Here is an 18,304-nt window from a genome sequence, read left to right on the forward strand (position 1 = left end):
GCATCCATCCCATGGATGTTCTAAGGGCTTTGCTGCCATACAGAAAGATTTCTTGTTCCTTAGGCAGGTGTGTTATATCTGCTCATTACTTCTAGGGCGCCTGCATGTTTGATGGTTTTTGCTTTGAGTTACCTGAGTAGCAGGTTTTGTGAGTCTTAAGGGATTGCCAAGAATGTAATGACACTGCAGGCCTAGGCTCTTTGGAATTTAAGACAGAAGTACTCTTGGCCCTAGGGTAAGGGCTGTGTTTTGGACACAGAATATGTAGAAAAATAATTTTTTCACTTTATCCTCTGTGAATTTTGTACTTAGCAGAATCTGTCTGTAGCAGAATCAGATCACATATCTGCCCCCGAAAAATCTGTTTTTAAAAAAAAATGGTAAGCTGCACTTCGTGACTAGGTCTCTGCTAACCCATCATCTTATAATTCTTAAAGTTAACTAGGGAATTTTTTAGGGTCCCATAAAGCCCACCAGCAAATACGCCACGTGATTCTTAGTAATAGATTTATAAGAGCATAGCTGCTTTCCATTTTTGCTATTGTTATTAGAATACTTAGATTTGAAACCACGAAATTATGCTTTTAATGCCAAAACTTGTAAGCCTTCAATTTTTTAAAAATTATGGTAAAAATATACATAATATGAAATTACCATTTTAACTATTTTTTTAAAAATTAGGTCTAAGTTGTTTTCATTTTTTTTTTATAATTTATTTTTTTATTTTTGGCTGCGTTGGGTCTTCGTTGCTGTGTGCGGGCTCTCTCTAGCTGCGGCGAGCGGGGACTACTCTTCATTGCGGTGCGTGGGCTTCTCATTGCAGTGGCTTCTCTTGTTGTGGAGCACGGGCTATAGGCATGTGGGCTCAGTAGTTGTGGTGCACAGGCTTAGTTGCTCTGTGGCATGTGGGATCCTCCCGGACCAGGGCTCGAACCCGTGTACCTTGCATTGGCAGGTAGATTCTTAACCACTTCACCACCAGGGAAGTCGTGTCTTCCTTTTTTTGTGTGTGTGTGTGTTTTTTTGTTTGTTTGTTTGTCTTTTGCGGTACGCGGGCCTCTCACTGTTGTGGCCTCTCCCATTGCGGAGCACAGGCTCCGGACGCGCTGGCTCAGCGGCCATGGCTCACGGGCCCAGCCGCTCCGTGGCATGTGGGATCTTCCCGGACCGGGGCACAAACCCGCATCCCCTGCATCAGCAGGCGGACTCTCAACCACTGCACCACCAGGGAAGCCCCTGTCTTCCTTTTTAAGACTGAAAAATATTCCTTCAGGCTTTTTTTGGGGTAACCTTTAATTATCCAGCAGCCATCCTATAGATAAACTATTTCTATATTCCTTTTAATTCTACTAAAAATAGTAGTAAGCTTAAAAACATTAACTTGTAGCTGTAATTGCATCCTAAAGAGTTACTTGTGCATAACCACACATAGCATATTTAAGCTCAATTTTAAACAGTATTTTCCACCAAAATAAGGTGCTCTTTAAAAACCTGTCTTTAATGATTTTGTTTTTTCCTTCATTTATGTAAACTGTTGGACTTTAGAATAGGAAGATAAATAAAACCAATTATTTTAATTACTGTGGTTGAATTTACCACCACTTTAGTGACCATGAACACTAAACATGTTCAATCTTATCTACCTATAAAATGGAGCCAGTACCTGTCTAAGGTTTAGGCATGCTTGATATTTATAAATGCTCACAGGGGAAGGCTAGGTGGAAACTAGAACTCAAGAAAAGTTAATTTTTGAGGTCTAGATTTTCTGTTTTTTTTTTTTTTTTTTTTTCTATTTATTTATTTATGGCTGTGTTGGGTCTTTGTTTCTGTGCGAGGGCTTTCTCTAGTTGCGGCAGGCAGGGGCCACTCTTCATCGCGGTGTGTGGGCCTTTCACTGTCGCGGCCTCTCTTGTTGCAGAGCACAGGCTTCAGACGCGCAGGCTCAAGTAGCTGTGGCTCACGGGCCTAGTTGCTCCACGGCATGTGGGATCTTCCCAGACCAGGGCTCGAACCCATGTCCCCTGCATTGGCAGGCAGATTCTCAACCACTGCGCCACCAGGGAAGCCCTAGATTTTCTGTTATACTTAGAAATCCTTAGGAAATAAATTATTTTTTTATATCAGCAATAAAAACTGATTGCAGTGAAAGGAAAAAATACTGCTGGTGGATTATGGCTCTCTTTCTGCTTCTACCTGTTTCTATTAAGAGAAGACTTACACACACACACACACACTCACACACACACACACTTCGGAATATTACTCAGCCATAAAAAATGAAATAATGCCACTTTCAGCAATGTGGATGGACCTAGAGATTACTATACTAAGCAGAGTAAGTCGGAGGGAGAAAGACAAAAATCTTATGATATCACTTATGTGTAGCATCTAAAAAGATGATACAAGTGAACTTACTTACAAAACAGAAATAGACTCACAGACATAGAAACAAGCTTATGGCTACCAAAGGGTAAAGGAGGGGAGAGGGATAAATTAGGAGTTTGGGATTAACAGATACACACTACTATATATAAAATAGATAAACAATAGGACCTACTGTATAGCACAGGGAACTATATTCAATATCTTGTAGTAACCTATAGTGGAAGAGAATCTGAAAAAGAGAATATAAATAACAATCACTTTGCTGTACACCTGAATCTAACACAACATTGTAAATCAATTATACTTCAATTAGAAAAAAACAGATAAATGATCAAAAAAGCAAGGAGAAAAAAACTTCCTCTGTTGTCAGTTTCACTCTATTAATTTATTTAGTCGTAATTTTTTAAATCAGATCTTTTCCCATTAGAAGTCTTTGTGGTTTGTAATGATAGAAGAAGAAATATGTGGACCAAAACAAAATTGAAGTTAAAATATTGGTTTCCATAATTTAAAAAATGCATTTTCACTGTTTAATATATTAATACAGTTTTTCTCAATAAGTATCCTAAATACCAAGAATTTAGACAACTTTTCATTAACTTTGGCTCTAAAGAATTTAATTTATCATTTATACAGTCAAGTCCTAAAGTGCTTTCCCCGTTTCTTTTGCAGTAGTTGCAGAATCGCCAGTTAGAGCTGACTCATTTCTCTGAAATCATTTCTGAGGAACTTTTACCTTGATAAGCCAGGTTGTGAGACCTTTTGATTCAGCAGAGCCTTATTGACAAAACCCACCAGGTAGCCTGTTACATTGACGGGTTTGGAATCTCATTTTTTTCTAAGGCGCAAAGAGAAGAACAGTTCATTTTTGTTTTTTTTAAAAAAATATTTAATTATTTTTTTGTTATTTGGTTGAGCCGGTCTTAGTTGTGGCCCGTGGGCTCCTTAGTTGTGGCACATGGGCTCCTTCGTTGCAGCACGTGAATTCTCAGTCGCGGCATGCATGCGGGATCTAGCTCCCCCACCAGGGATTGAACCTGAGCCCCCTGCATTGGGAGTGCGGAGTCTTATCCACTGCGCCACTAGGGAACTCCCAAGAAAAACAGTTCATTTTGTACTTTACTTCTTAGGTCATGTTTGTATATGTGTGTGTTTGTGTGTGTTAAAGTAACATAAAATTTACCTTTTTTTTTTTTTTTTTTTTGCGGTACCCGGGCCTCTCACTGTTGTGGCCTCTCCCGTTGTGGAGCACAGGCTCTGGACGCGCAGGCTCGGCGGCCATGGCTCACAGGCCCAGCCGCTCCGCGGCATGTGGTATCTTCCTGGACCGGGGCACGAACCTGTGTCCCCTGCATCGGCAGGCGTAGCCTCAACCACTGCACCACCAGGGAAGCCCTAAAATTTACCATTTTAACCATTTTTAAGTGTAGTGTTCAGTGGTATTAAGTACATTCACCTTGTGGTGCAGCAATCACCACTGTTCATCTCTAGAACCCTTTCATCTTTCCGTTAAACAACTCCCATTCTCCTCTTCCCCAGCCCCAGGCTATGCCACCATTCCGTCTGTCTTTATGAATTTGACTGCTCTAGTTCCCTCAAAAAAAAAGGAATCATACAGCATTTGTCCTTTTGTGACTGGCTTATTTCACTTAGCAAAATGTCCTCAGGGTTCATACAAGTTTTAGTGTATGGCTGAATTTTCTTCCCTTTTAAGGCTGAATAATATTGCATTGTATATAGATACCACATTTTGTTTATCCAGTCATCTGTCGCTATATACTTGGGTTGCTTCTACCTTTTGGCTGTTAAACATGCTCTGAATGTGGGTAAACAAATATCTATTCAAGTACCTGCTTTCAATTCTTTTTGTTATATATCCAGAAGTGGAATTGCTGAATGATTGTGGCAATTGTAAGTTTTTAAGGAACTACCATACTGTTTTCTATAGAGTCTACACCATTTTACTTTTCCACCAGCAGTGCACAGGGCTTCCAGTTTCTTTACATCCTAGCCAACACTGTTATATTCTGTTTTTTGATAATAGCCATCCTAATGAGTGTGAAATGGTATCTTGCTGTTGTTTTGATTTGAATTTCCGTAACAGTCATATTGAGCATCTTTTCATGTGTGCCTTGGCCATTTATGTCTTCTTTGGAGAAATGTCTGTTCAGAGTTCAAAGATGCCCATTTTTGCATCTGGTTGGTTGATTGGTTTTTTGGTTTTTTTTTTTTTGCTGTTGAGTTATGTTTTCATTCTTAAAGGCAAATTTAAAAATGTCTTAAAGTTATAAGACAAAATACCCCCTTAAGCTCTTTATGCAGAATAGAAGTTTTATTCATTCTCTGACCATGGTACTTGATGAGAAAAAATCTAGTTGTGATACTAAACTACCATCTTAAGTCCCTAGTTTGAGGGTAAACAAAGCTATTGAGCTGAGAAACAATTTTAACATGAATTGGAATAGTTACCATTGATGTAAGCCTTACTAGAGTAGGGGTAGCAGTACTATATATTTCACCCATTATTTGTTCAAAATTATAAAATAGTTTTGTCTACAAATACTTTGACCCTGCTATTGACATGGCAAAACACATACTGTAAAAAGCTATTTGCAGTTTCTCTTTTTGTCATGTTTGCCAGAATCGAGTGACATCAGTACATTTTGGATCCCAGCTTCTTCTCAGTCTAATCTTTAGAAGTTGACCTTTTTTTTTTTTCCCCCGTAAGTTTTGCACTTATTCAGAGATTTTTATGAAGTGATATATTAGTAATAAGGAAGAACAGTGACTGTAAGGATCCTGCATTTGAATCGCAGCTTAATATGAGCATGTTGGATTTTCAAAAGAAGGGAAAGCGGTCAAAGAAGGTCATGTAGGCTGGGGTTTCTCAACCTTGGTACTATTCACTTTTTTAAAAAAAACAAATTTATTTATTTTTAATTTTATTTATTTTTGGCTGCGTTGGGTCTTAGTTACTACGCGCGGGCTTTCTCTAGTTGCGGCAGGGGGAGGCTACTCTTCGTTGCAGTGTGCGGGCTTCTCATTGCCGTGGCTTCACTTGTCGTGGAGCATGGGCTCTAGGCACGCGGGCTCAGTACTTGTGGCGCATGGGCTTAGTTGCTCCGCAGCATGTGGGATCTTCCCGGACCAGGGATCGAACCCGTGTCCCCTGCATTGGCAGGCGGATTCTTAACCTCTGTGCCACCAGGGAAGCCCCCATTATTCACTTTTGAGGCCAGATAATTCCTTGTTGTGGGGCTGTCCTGTGCACAGTAGGATGTTTAGCAGCATCCCTGGCTTCTACTCACTAAATTGCAGTAAGCTTCACCACCCACCCACAGTTGGACAACCAAAAATGTCCCTTGGGGTGCAGAATGGCCCCAGTTGAGAGCCACTGATGCAGGTATTCACAATTATAGGATTTATGAATGAAATAGAATAGTGCAGAATCCACACTCTGGACTTTGTTAGATATTTAAAGCACTGTTTTATGTGTTATAATTGTGCTTTTGCTTTCATCCCAGAAAAATGTCTATTTTAAAAAATCATCTTCTACCAAGTTCTAGATGACAGGATCCATGAAGTGTTTTTGTTTTTACAGTTACCAGTGATTTTTCAGTCAGGTTATTAATATATGTCAAAGTCCTAGAGTCTTGGCTAGAACAGCCATTAACATGAAAGAAGAAAGACATACTTTGCAGTTTCCAACAAAGTAATATTTTCTCAGAAATTTTCATTTCACTCTTAGATACTGAATGTAGTTAATACCTTCATTTTATCGGGCTTGGTGTACTTTCCTAGGCATTAATTTCAGTTGCTTGGATAATTCAAATCAATAATTTTCTGGAGTCACACATCCATTACATATTGGGCACCATGCTAGGCTCTGTTTACAAAGATGAACCTAGTCTTGGACTTTTAGGAGGCTGGTAAATGAGTAGTTATAATACAGAGTGAAAGGGTTTGAGATAGACATTGTAGTAAAAGAGGCTTAGAAATACACAACTAAGAAATCAATGAATGCTATGGGGTGGGGTGGGAATGTCAAGAACAGCTGCAGAGCAGGAGGTTAACACTGGAACTAGCTAATCCTTGAAGGCAGGGCAAGCAGGGAGGGACAGAAAGGTGTCTTCAGTAGGAATAGGTATGGACAAGAGCTCTCATATTCTTGCTGTATGCTAGGCAGAGTGCTAAGTACTTTACAATCACTAACTCATTAAATTCTCACCATAGCCCCTCACAAGTGATAGGTATTATCACCATTTACATACAAGAAAGTGAAGTATTAGAGAGGAAGTAATTTAACCAAGGACTTATATCTAATAAGAAAAAAAGGGGAGTGCCCATGATTAGAAACTGGTATACTCTTTTTTTGTTTGTTTTGGCCACGCTGTGCGGCATGCGGGATCTTAGTTCCTCGACCAGGGATCGAGCCCATGCCCCTTGCTGTGGAAGCGCAGAGCCCTAACCACTTGGTGGCCATTCCTGGGCCACCAAGGAATTCCCAAAACTAGTATACTCTTATGTGGATAGATCATTAGTGGGTAGGATAAAGAGTGACAAGGGAATGAGAATAAGTGACTAGAAAATTAGTTTGGGGCCAAGTTCTAAAGGATCCCCTCTCTCCCTTGTTGAACAATGTGGAGCTGTCAGCTGGAAGGTTTGGAGGTAGGTGGAGAGTCATAGAACCCTAGAGTTAGCAGGACCTTTGAAGGTCATGAGGTCTGGTAACCCACTAGGGAAATTAAAGTTTAGAGAGGCAAAATGTGGTACCTTACCAGACTGAACAGTTGAGTATTTCCTTCCTGATTTTCTTATAAAACAAAAAAGACAGAAACTTAATTCAGGTTGTATCAGAAGTGGTAGAGTTGAAAATGGAATTAAGATCACATCAGAATGCCTACTAAGCTAGTGGAGTCTTTGTTTCTAGTTTAAACTTTCTGGGCTCAGGACCCTTTTACATTCTTAAATTATTGAGCTTTTGTTTACTTTGTAATATCTATTGACATTTGCCATATTAGAAATTTAAACTTTAATTTGAAAATTTTATTAATTCGCCATAACGTTTTTCTTTCCTTTTAAATTTTAATAGTTTATTTGAGCAAATATCTATTTGAATTGGGCAGCGCCAAACTGGAAATGGTTAGGAGCGCTCCATCAACAGGAGCTGGGGGAAAAGCTTTTATAGAGAAAAGCAAAGCAGAAAAATTAGTTGATCAGTTATAGCTTTAGCGTTTGCCTTATTTGGAAAAGCCTCATTGGCTGTTTGTTATTGGTTGTCCTTAGGTTTGATTTCTTAGCCTTGAGGCAGTTACAGGCTTAGGTTTTAGTTTGCTTATGTAGGGTTGCTAAGGTATTAGAACCACCTCGGTCTAATGGTCTCCTTGTTTAATTAATTTAACACATTCCCCCCTCCTTTTCGCCCTCCTCTCATATCGGAGAGTTTAACCAAAAATTTGGTGATAGTGCCACTCTTGGTCACCCATCAGGTTGTTGTTTTTGTCTCGTCGTGAAACTCATAGGTTATGAGTCTGGTCTGTGGAAGAATTGTTTTTGCTGTTCATCTCACTGTTTATCTTATTTCTCTGCAAGTACAGTGAGACCATCTGATGTATTGCTGATGGCTACAGACATGAATTTAAGACCCTTGAGAGAACATAGCCCACCAGGGAGATTATAATGATGACGGTCAGTCGGATAATACCAAGAGACTGAATATGCTCCTTAGGGCTCCCTATGAACCAAACAAGTTCTTATCAAATAAAGCAAAGAATGTACCCGAAGGGCCATCAACCTGTTTTAAGTCAAGAGGCTTGTTTGTTAATCTCCTGTATTTGCTATAGTATCGGAGGGTGTGATCCAGTTATAGCAGGAGGTATTTGCTATGGCACAGATTTATGGCTTGTTTTGCCAGTAAGTAATCGAAAGCAATGCTATTATCCAAAACCACCTTAGCAAGAAATTCTAGGGACTTTTGTTGTGGAGCTGTGGCCTTAGTGGTAGATTTAGAGGCAGTTGCCAGAGTTAAGGAACATTGTCTTTCTGTGCATTTACAGAGAGCAAAAGCAAGAGGCAAAAAGGCAAACGGAATAAAGTTTTCATATTGGAGACAAAGATCTTCATCCATGAAAATGGGAGAGCCAAATACCTCAAGATGTTGTCTGCTTCTGGAGAGGAAGCTCCAAAGTCTAATAATTTTATTTATTTATTTTTAAATTTTATTTATTTTTATTTTGGGCGGCACTGGGTCTTCATTGCTGCACGCAGGCTTTCTCTAGTTGTGGCGAGTGGGGGCTACTCTTCGTTGCGTTGCGTGGGCTTCTCATTGTGGTGGCTTCTCTCTTTGCAGAGCACGGGCTCTAGGTGCGTGGGCTCAGTAGTTGTGGCGCGCGGGCTTAGTTGCTCAGCAGGATGTGGAATCTTCCCGGACCAGGGCTCGAACCCATATCCTCTGTATTGGCAGGCGGATTCTTAACCACTGCGCCACCAGGGAAGTCCCTATAAATTTTTTATTGAAGTGAAGTTGATTTACAATGTTGTGTTAGTTTCAGGTGTACAGCAAAGTGATTGAGTTATACATACATGTATATCTTTTTTTTTCAAATTCTTTTCTCTTATAGGTTATTACAAAATATTGAGTATAGATCACTGTGTTATACAGTAGGTCCTTGTTGGTTATCTGTTTTATATATAGTAGTGTGTATATGTTAATCCCAAACTCCTAATTAACCCTCCACTCCCTTTCCCCTTTGGTAACCATAAGTTTGTTTTCTGTGTCTGTGGGTCTATTTCTGTTTTGTATATAAATTCATTTGTATCATATTTTTTTTAGATTCCACATATAAGTGATATCATATATTTGTTTTTCTTTGTCTGGCTTACTTCAGTTAGTATGATAATCTCTAGGTCCATCCATGTTGCTGCAAATGGCATTATTTCATTCTTTTTTATGGCTGAGTGATATCCCATTGTATAAATATACCACATCTTCTTTATCCATTCATCTGTCGATGGACATTTAGGTTGCCTTCATATCTTGGCTATTGTAAATAGTGCTTCAATGAATATTGGGGTGCATGTATTTTTTCAAATTATGGTTTTCTCCAGATATATGCCCAGGAGTGGGATTATAGAATCATAAGGTAGCTCTCTTAGTTTTTTAAGGAACCTCCGCACTGTCCTCCATAGTGGCTGCACCAATCTACATTCCCACCAACAGTGTAGAAGGTTTCCTTTTTCTCTACACCCTCTTCAGCATTTATTATTTGTTGACTTTTTGATGCTGGCCACTCTGATCGGTGTGAGGTGATACCTCATTGTAGTTTTGATTTGCATTTATCTGATAATTAGCGATGTTGGAGATATTTTCATGTGCCTCTTGTGGCCAGGTAACTTTGAAGTTCACTTTCTTAAAACTATGAGTTGATGCACCATCATTGCCACTACTTTAGACAGTTTAGATTGAAAAGCTTCTTATTAACTACTTCTGGCTTTAAAGAAACAACTAAAATACTATATATCATAAGTTTTGGTGAATTCTTGTGATTCTTCAGTTTTAACAAGATTCTGAAAATAAGAATTTTTTAAAGTTAAAATTGACACACATATTCTGGGCATTTGGATTTTCTTTCAGTTTATAGGACTAAAAAGTATTTGGGGGTCTAAATTTGTGCCCCTGTTTTGATGCAGGACCTTAAAATCCATAGTACATTTAATAGACTACACTGGAAATATACATTGCAGTTTTGGGTTAGCATATTAAAATGTGAACTCAAAAGTTGTATCATTTTATCATTTCATAATTTATTTTAAAACCTTTCCTTTTTAGTTATAACTTCAAATTGGTCAACAGATATTTCTGCCAGTTAAATTTTACATCTTGTTTCAAAATTGGTGTGGTAGCAGGGAATTCACCAAAAGTGTGATGACATTTATAACAAAATTAATTTCTATCACTATTTTATACTTTAAAATCATTACTCGCATTGATTCCTTTGCTTTTTTTTTTTTTGCGGTACATGGGCCTCTCACTGTTGTGGCCTCTCCCGTTGCGGAGCACAGGCTCCGGACACGCAGGCTCAGCGGCCATGGCTCACGGGCCTAGCCGCTCCGCAGCATGTGGGATCTTCCCGGACCGGGGCACAAACCCGTGTCCCCTGCATCGGCAGGCAGACTCTCAACCACTGCGCCACCAGTGAAGCCCCTGTTGCATTTTTATAATATGGACTTAAACAGAACTTTGTTGGCTCATTATTTTAGTACCCAGAAATTCTGCTCTTGCCCATATTTGTTTACTTCTTTACCCACTACTGCTAAGGAATTTTGGTGTATATATTATTGGTGGTATTGTAATTAAAGTGTTTTCCTTAGTGGTTATTTTATGATTCCTTGGAATTAAGTTGATAAGTCACCCACATATTCTATACTGTAGTCATCTGGTGGCCTTATGAATAATCTTGTATTGCTTGGAGTACGTTATACATGTAGAACATTTTTTTCTTTCTGTGCTAAAAACAGAAGATAAATTAATTTTGTTAACCCTTAATTTGAGAAAGTACAATGTCCTATTCACTTAGTACTAGTAATACTACTTTTGCTTAATGATACGGAAAAAAATTTATGTTTATTGATGGGAAAATTGAAACCCAGTCATTTCTAGGAGGCTTGGCAATGATGACTTGTGGTTCTACCTTGAGGCTTTTATCCATAGTAGTTTGTATTTTGTAACTCAGGTATCTCCTTTTGGCTCTTACTGGCATAGATTTATTTCTTTATGTTTCAAACTGCAGAAAGCTCTGGCAACTTCATAAAGTTTTTATCTTTTGCCTATCGTGTGAGAGCTAAATAAAAATGCTATGTAAATTCTATTTTCTTATGGTATTTCTTTTTTTAAAAAGTGATAGATAGCAAATTTGTCTCAGATCCTGGAGTTAGACTTATTCATCTGGCTGGTTTAGAGTTTGTATTGGATGTGAGAGCTGTAGTCTGGGCGCAAATGACAAAAACTGTTGAACCTGTCTACGGAGTGTGCCTAAAGTGGATAAACTGCCTGCCCTCCCTGCCCCCCACCCCAAGTTATTTGCTTTTAGGATTAAGTCTTCCGCGGCAAGGAGGGGAGAGTATGAAGCAAAATTTCATAAACCTGTAAATAGCTTTTTATTAATGTATTTGAGAATGCTATAAAAGAACTTAAAACCATAGCAGTCTTGCACATGCAGTACTGAAATAATTTAATATTTCTCACATGGTTCTTGGGCATAATAAACTTGTTCTGACCATGTTGGTAATATTTTCTCCTTGTCTTTCAACTGTGACTGTCTCTCCCTTTGAGCTTTGTATTAAACTGAAGAGAGAAATTAAATTTCATTGCCTCTCATTTCCCACGTTATTCACAGAGAAAAGAGCCTAAACTAACAAGACTCAAGTAACTTATATAATATTTCTTTATTAGTCCTTCAAAAATTTAAAAATTAAAATTACCTGGGAAATTATTTTGGATGTCTATTTTTTCCTAAAGATTAATTTACCCATGAGGCGGTGGTGATAGTAGTAGTAACAGTAATAGAACAGAGCATTGCCACTTCATTTATGGATTGCCGTCATATTCCAAACTCTGTTAGCCTGTGTGTTATTTTATCAAACTCTTAACCTTGTGAGATAGGTGCTGTTATTATTTCCATTTTACAGATATAGAAACTGAGGCTTAGCAAGAGGTTAAGTGACTTGTCCAAGGATACATGCTGTATGTCTGAGCCAAGATTTGAATCGAGATCTCTGAATCCAAAACCCATATATCCACTATTCTATTAATATTACCCTTAAGTCAATTGTGTTTACTAGTCATATTTCATTTGGAAAAAATTGTTCAGGTTTTGCACAGAACGAAACATTTGTCTTTCAGTGGCATGTGGTGGTAAAAGATTGTTACTTTTACTTCCACATTCCCAGGCTGGTATTTGCTGTCTTCTGCCATCTCTGAAGGTAGAGTATGAAATAGATGTGGAGAAGGTAGGGTGTCTAACAATCCCAGACCTGAAATTTAGACCTTTTAATTATTGCCATATGTTAATTTTAAGAAGTTTTATATGCGACCCATTTTCTGTTTGATTTTTCATGTAAGTGTTTTCCCCCCCCTTCTGTAGCACTGATTCCAGCAGTAGTTCAAGTGATGACTCTCCAGCCCGATCAGTTCAGTCTGCAGCAGTCCCAGCACCCACTTCCCAGTTGCTTTCATCCCTGGAAAAAGATGAGCCCCGTAAAAGTTTTGGGATCAAGGTTCAGAATCTTCCAGTACGCTCTACAGGTAAAATTTTGTGTTACTCTGCTTTCCTCTATGCTACTGTTGGGGAATGAGAGATTGAGCAACTTAAATTCTATACTTTGTACAGAATTTGTTTAAATAGCTCTCTTTCTTATCTGACTGTTGGTAATATTTTCTATTTGTCTTTCAATTTGACTCTCTCCCCCTTTTTCTTTTTGTGGTTCATTGATATTTAATGCCGTGTAATAAAAAGCAAGTGATTATAACTATGTAGTTTCTAGATTGTTATATATGTAAAGATTGCATGTTACTTGTACTTAATTATATACACATACATATATAAATACACATTATTATGCATATTATATGCATATACATATACACACATAAAGACTTTATGGTGCGTGTTATGTAAAGAAAGCATGGTTCATTTTTTATTATGAATGTTTTTTTTTTTTAATTTTTTTTGGCTGCGTTGGGTCTTCATTGCTGCGCGTGGGCTTTCTCTAGTTGCAGCGAGTGGGGCCTACTCTTTGTTGTGGTGCACGGGCTTCTCATTGCGGTGGCTTCTCTTTTTGTGGAGCACGGGCTCTAGGCATGTGGGCTTCAGTAGTTGTGGCTCACAGGCTGTAGAGTGCAGGCTCAGTAGTTGTGGCGTATGGGCTTAGTTGCTCCGTGGCATGTGGGATCTTCCCGGACCAGGGATTGAACCCGTGTCCCCTGATTTGGCAGGAGGATTCTTAACCACTGTGCTACCAGGGAAGTCCCAAAAAGCATGGTTCATTTTTGAATAAAAATGCTTTCTGGATTAAATATTTTGATATTAGGGAAAATTTGGTACGATGAAATTGTAGAAATACTATTTTCAGTTAGATTTATATTGGTCTGGAGTCCTGTGTGAAATAACTTGGATATAAAAAAATTATGATAGGAAATCCATTTCAAAATATTAATATTTTAAATGAGGAAAGTGATGAATAATCACTTTATATAGTTAAAAGCTATACCATTGTCTTTTATTCCTAATATTTTTTACTGACATTTGGCCGTAATATATTTTTATTTCTATGTCAGGCATATTGAGTATATAAACAACTGTTAGTAGATGGTCTAAACAACTGTTAGTAGGTGGTCAAACCAACAAAGACCAAACTAAGCATTTCTTAGCTAAGTGCATTTTAATGATTACTTAAATTATTTATTAAAACAGCCTATAAAACCTACATACCAGGTTTGTGAATAGAGATATTGAGACACAAATGTTGGTGAACTTTTGATTTAGATTACTTTGTAATTTAGGAATGGACAGGGGTTATAATTGGCTTGTCTTTCTCTACAATTTTATTTTATTTTATTTTTTTTTTTGCGGTACGTGGGCCTCTCACTGTCGTGGCCTCTCCCGTTGCGGAGCACAGGCTCTGGACGCGCAGGCTCAGCGGCCATGGCTCACGGACCCAGCCGCTCCGCGGCATGTGGGATCTTCCCGGACCGGGGCACGAACCCGTGTCCCCTGCATCGGCAGGCGGACTCTCAAACACTGCGCCACCAGGGAGGCCCTACAATTTTAATTTTTATAATGAAGCAAATTAACACAAGACCGACAGATAGTATAATTCATCTGTAAAAGGCCTTAACGTTGTTTAGCATGTTACATGCCATTTCCCACACAATGTTATCATCAACATGATGCTTGGAAAACTAGAAATACGGCTTTCTTTCTAAGTCTTTAAAGTTTTATATGTGCATATATATGTGTGTTTGTATAGTTTTTATCATGAAAATTTTAAACATACCCACAGTAGGAGTAGCAAAATGAACTCCCCTTATACCATACCCCAGATTAAAAAATCATCAATATTTTGCCACATTTGCTTTGTCTGTCTCCATCTTTCTTCTTTCCTGTTCTTTGTTACCTTTTTATCATAAAGTAAATCCCTGATGTTACATCATTTCACACTTAACTTAAAAGATCTACACTTTTGTATTTATTTGTAAAATATAAGGGTATTTTCCTGCGTAAGCATGATATCATTCTTACCTAACAAATGACTAGTAATATCTTCTAACCCCTGGTTTATTTTCAGAATTGTACGGTAGTCTCTAAAATGCATTTTTAGAGTTATTTTATTTGAAAAAGTAAAGTTTTAATGCTAATTAGGTCAAAAATCAGACTAAAGATTTAGTAGCTTACACTTTGAGTTGTAACTAAATTAGAAAAATAAGCAACTTGTTTTTGTTTGGGGATTTAGATACAAGTCTCAAAGATGGCCTTTTCCATGAATTTAAGAAATTTGGAAAGGTGACTTCAGTGCAGATACATGGAACTTCAGAAGAGAGGTATGGTCTGGTATTCTTTCGGCAGCAGGAGGACCAAGAAAAAGCATTGACTGCATCAAAAGGAAAACTTTTCTTTGGCATGCAGATTGAAGTAACAGCATGGATAGGGCCAGGTAAGAGACAAGGAAGCTGAGTTTTAGTGTAATTTTTATTCCATTATACGAAAGGGCCACATGTTATCCTGAATGTGGACACTATTCCAGCTCTGTTTTATTTTATTTTTAACAATTTAAATTTATTTATTTATCTTGGGCTGTGTTGGGTCTTCGTTTCTGTGTGAGGGCTTTCTCTAGTTGTGGCAAGCAGGGGCCACTCTTCATCGCGGTGCGCAGGCCTCTCACTGTCGTGGCCTCTCTTGTTGCAGAGCACAGGCTCCAGATGCGCAGGCTCAGTAGCTGTGGTTCATGGGCCTAGTTGCTCCGCGGCATGTGGGATCTTCCCAGACCAGGGCTCGAACCCGTGTCCCCTGCATTAGCAGGCAGATTCTCAACCACTGCGCCACCAGGGAAGCCCCCAAGCTCTGTTTATTAAAACATACTTTCGGTGTCTTCTGTTTTAAAGAGTGGTTACATTTTGTCATTCAACTTAATAAAATAGGTTGTTTTGGCTAGGAAGGGTTAAAGATTGTACTCTTTCTGTTAGAGAGTATGCTAACTTTGAAGAGTTGTGAAAGGCAAAGTATAGTCCCTTGTTGAACCCTGCTTTCCCAAAAGGATTGAGTTGATTGAGATAAGGTGATAGTTCCGAGGAGAATGACACCAGAATTATTCTGAATTAGAAAACAGGCTATATCAATTTGAGGGACTAGTTAGACCAGTTTTCTTACCACTATGCCCAGCACAAATTGGATCTGTTATTCTAGCTTCCATGACCTTGAAAGATAGTGACAGAGTGGCAGGACTAAGTCTTTTGAGTGTAACCCATTGAAAATTTCAAGGGGACATTTTATTGCTTGAACCTACCTGTAAGACCTATCTATTCTAAGGCAGGGAGTCTTGTCAGGCATGACTTGGGTCAGTGTTTTTCCTGTTTCAGAACCACCTGCAGTGCTTGTTTAGAATACAGACTCTTTGATCATACCCCAGTTTACTGGTTCAAAATTTGCATATTCAAGTTTTAAAAACCCCTGACTTACTTGTGAGTAAATCTGTAGAAGAATGAATAGAAATGTTAAAATTATGCATTCACATTATGTGTGTGGGACAGTTGAACTTTAAGACTAAAACTTTGAGTGGAATTTATAGGGTAAACACACCATTTTCTTGGAATATTCATTTTATGTGACAATTAAGAGGAAAAAAATAGAATTTCCCTGATAAGAATGTGTCATTTGTATATTAAAACAGGCACAGTCAGGGTTGTTAGAGTGAAGACTATAAAGTGTGCATAATTTTATGATAAAACACAGGAGTTCAAAGACATACTATCTTTTCAAAGGAATTATAACTTATGCCTTCACATTCCCTCCTCCGCAAAGTTTGAGATGTACTGCCCTAACTTGTACTGGGCTAAGAGCAACTCAGGAGTTCTTATTTAACACAATTGGAACAGGTCAGAACTGACTTTGAGGAATAATATTTAGAATGTCATATCATCTATATAAGTTTTTAGAGCCATATATAATTATTAACTAGTGAGGATCTAACTCAGGGGCATTATCAATAGGTGACTTTCTAATCTCCAAGTAGTGGGCTTAGCTTGAGATATTTATTGTAAAAAAAAAAATCATTTTACCTAATTAGTTAGCACCCAGGATGTTAATTGGGCTTTTTAACCACCTGCCATTGAAGATGTTGAGAAGTTTGATTGGTTCAAGCATCGGAAAGCTGAAGGTACTTTTTCCAGATGGGACAGCATTGAAACACCAGTTTAAATGGGATATTTGAAAGCTGAGTAGGGACACTTGGTTGGAATTATGCTGTTGGATGGTTGTCATAAATGTTTTATATTGAAATGTATGGAGCTGATTGCTTCCTTAGGTCAAGGACGTCTTGGAATTAAAAAGATCCAAATCCAAGAAACCTAACTCTGTAGACAGACCTCTGGTGGCTTCTCAGATTGTGCTTTTGTACTCCTATGCACAGCATTACAATCCCCTAAACATGAAATTGCAGGATAAAACAGTCTTTTCAATGATGTGTAGACAGTAAGACTTAAAACTGGTCATGAAGGTTGAATAGATTACATGTGGAAAAGACACTCCCTCCCTGCCCCCAACTGAATTTCTGATTTTGAAATTTTAAGTGAGCTATTTGGTAGAAATGAAGTCATTACAGATTTTAATGGTTGCAAATCATGCTTTATCCTTCTGATTCTGCCTTTTTTTTTATTCTACGCCACGTGGCTTGCAGGATGTCAGTTCCCCAACCAGGGACTGAACGTGGGCCATGGCAGTGAAAGCCCAGAATCCTAACCGCTAGGCCACCAGGGAACTCCCCTGATTCTGCCTTTTGAAGTACAAACCTCAAGATGTGCCTGAATTATTTTTTTCTTTTTCTCCTTTTAAATGAAATATTTCTAAGTATGTGCCCTCTATTAGCTACATAATTTTAAGAAGACCTAGTTGAGCTTAAAATGAGATATACCCCTGTGAAATAAGATGAAAATGTAGAGATAGGTGTATGAGTGCTGGGCAGTTTCTGGGGTCACCTGACTGAAAAAGTATGTACTCTCTGATGACACAGGTAAGATTAAGCTGAGCTGCCATTAGAACTATCAAACTGGAATCAGGAGTGAGATGTGTTCTGGCTGAGTTCACCCAACATCTCAGAAGTTGAGTCTTTTTAATACCGGTGTTGTCATTGACATCATCAGTAGTGTTTCAGTGGCTGGCACTAAACACTTTGTTTTATTAGTCAGGTTGATCAAATACTAACTTTTTGGGATGGGTTTGTTTTACATTAAAAAAGAGAGCGAGAACATACAGGCTGTATTATAATTACTATCCAGAAAACGTTGAATGTCCCTGCCCTAGACGAAGTTAATAAATGGAGCTTCAGAGAAAGCCTGTGATTGAATTAGACATTGAACCAGGGCTTTTGATCATAAGAAATAGAAACCTTAAGAGTCATTTAATCTCTTTCTGTTTGTCATTGGGTACCATGCAACACCAAAAGAAGATATTTCATAAGCGTTACTTCAGTCAGTTTTCATACGAGTATTATTCTTGTATTTAAAAATTGCTGCATTTAGACAGCTGGGTATGACAAACATAAAATGCTAACTATTTTATAAAATGTTGAAATGTAAGTTAAATAATGAAGCTGGACTATTTTTAGCTGAATTTTATGTTTATTTCAGATTGTAGTTTTATACTCCACA

At 38.2% G+C, this 18,304-nt stretch overlaps 1 protein-coding gene across 2 annotated transcripts in view; it reads left to right on the forward strand.

The window, feature by feature from the left end:
• SPEN (spen family transcriptional repressor) overlaps positions 1–18,304 on the forward strand; it is a gene marked incomplete at both ends in the record, with an annotated part of 82,083 nt that overhangs the window by 41,736 nt on the left and 22,043 nt on the right. For both annotated transcript variants that reach the window (XM_079728389.1, XM_079728390.1), the window contains 2 exons: positions 12,528–12,688; positions 14,896–15,096. In XM_079728389.1, the coding sequence (XP_079584515.1) occupies positions 12,528–12,688; positions 14,896–15,096 (362 nt within the window). The remainder of the gene's footprint in view (positions 1–12,527; positions 12,689–14,895; positions 15,097–18,304) is intronic.

The sequence above is a fragment of the Hyperoodon ampullatus genome (genome assembly GCF_949752795.1).
Source record: "Hyperoodon ampullatus genome assembly, chromosome: 2".
In the NCBI taxonomy this organism is placed as follows: Eukaryota; Metazoa; Chordata; class Mammalia; order Artiodactyla; family Ziphiidae; genus Hyperoodon; species Hyperoodon ampullatus.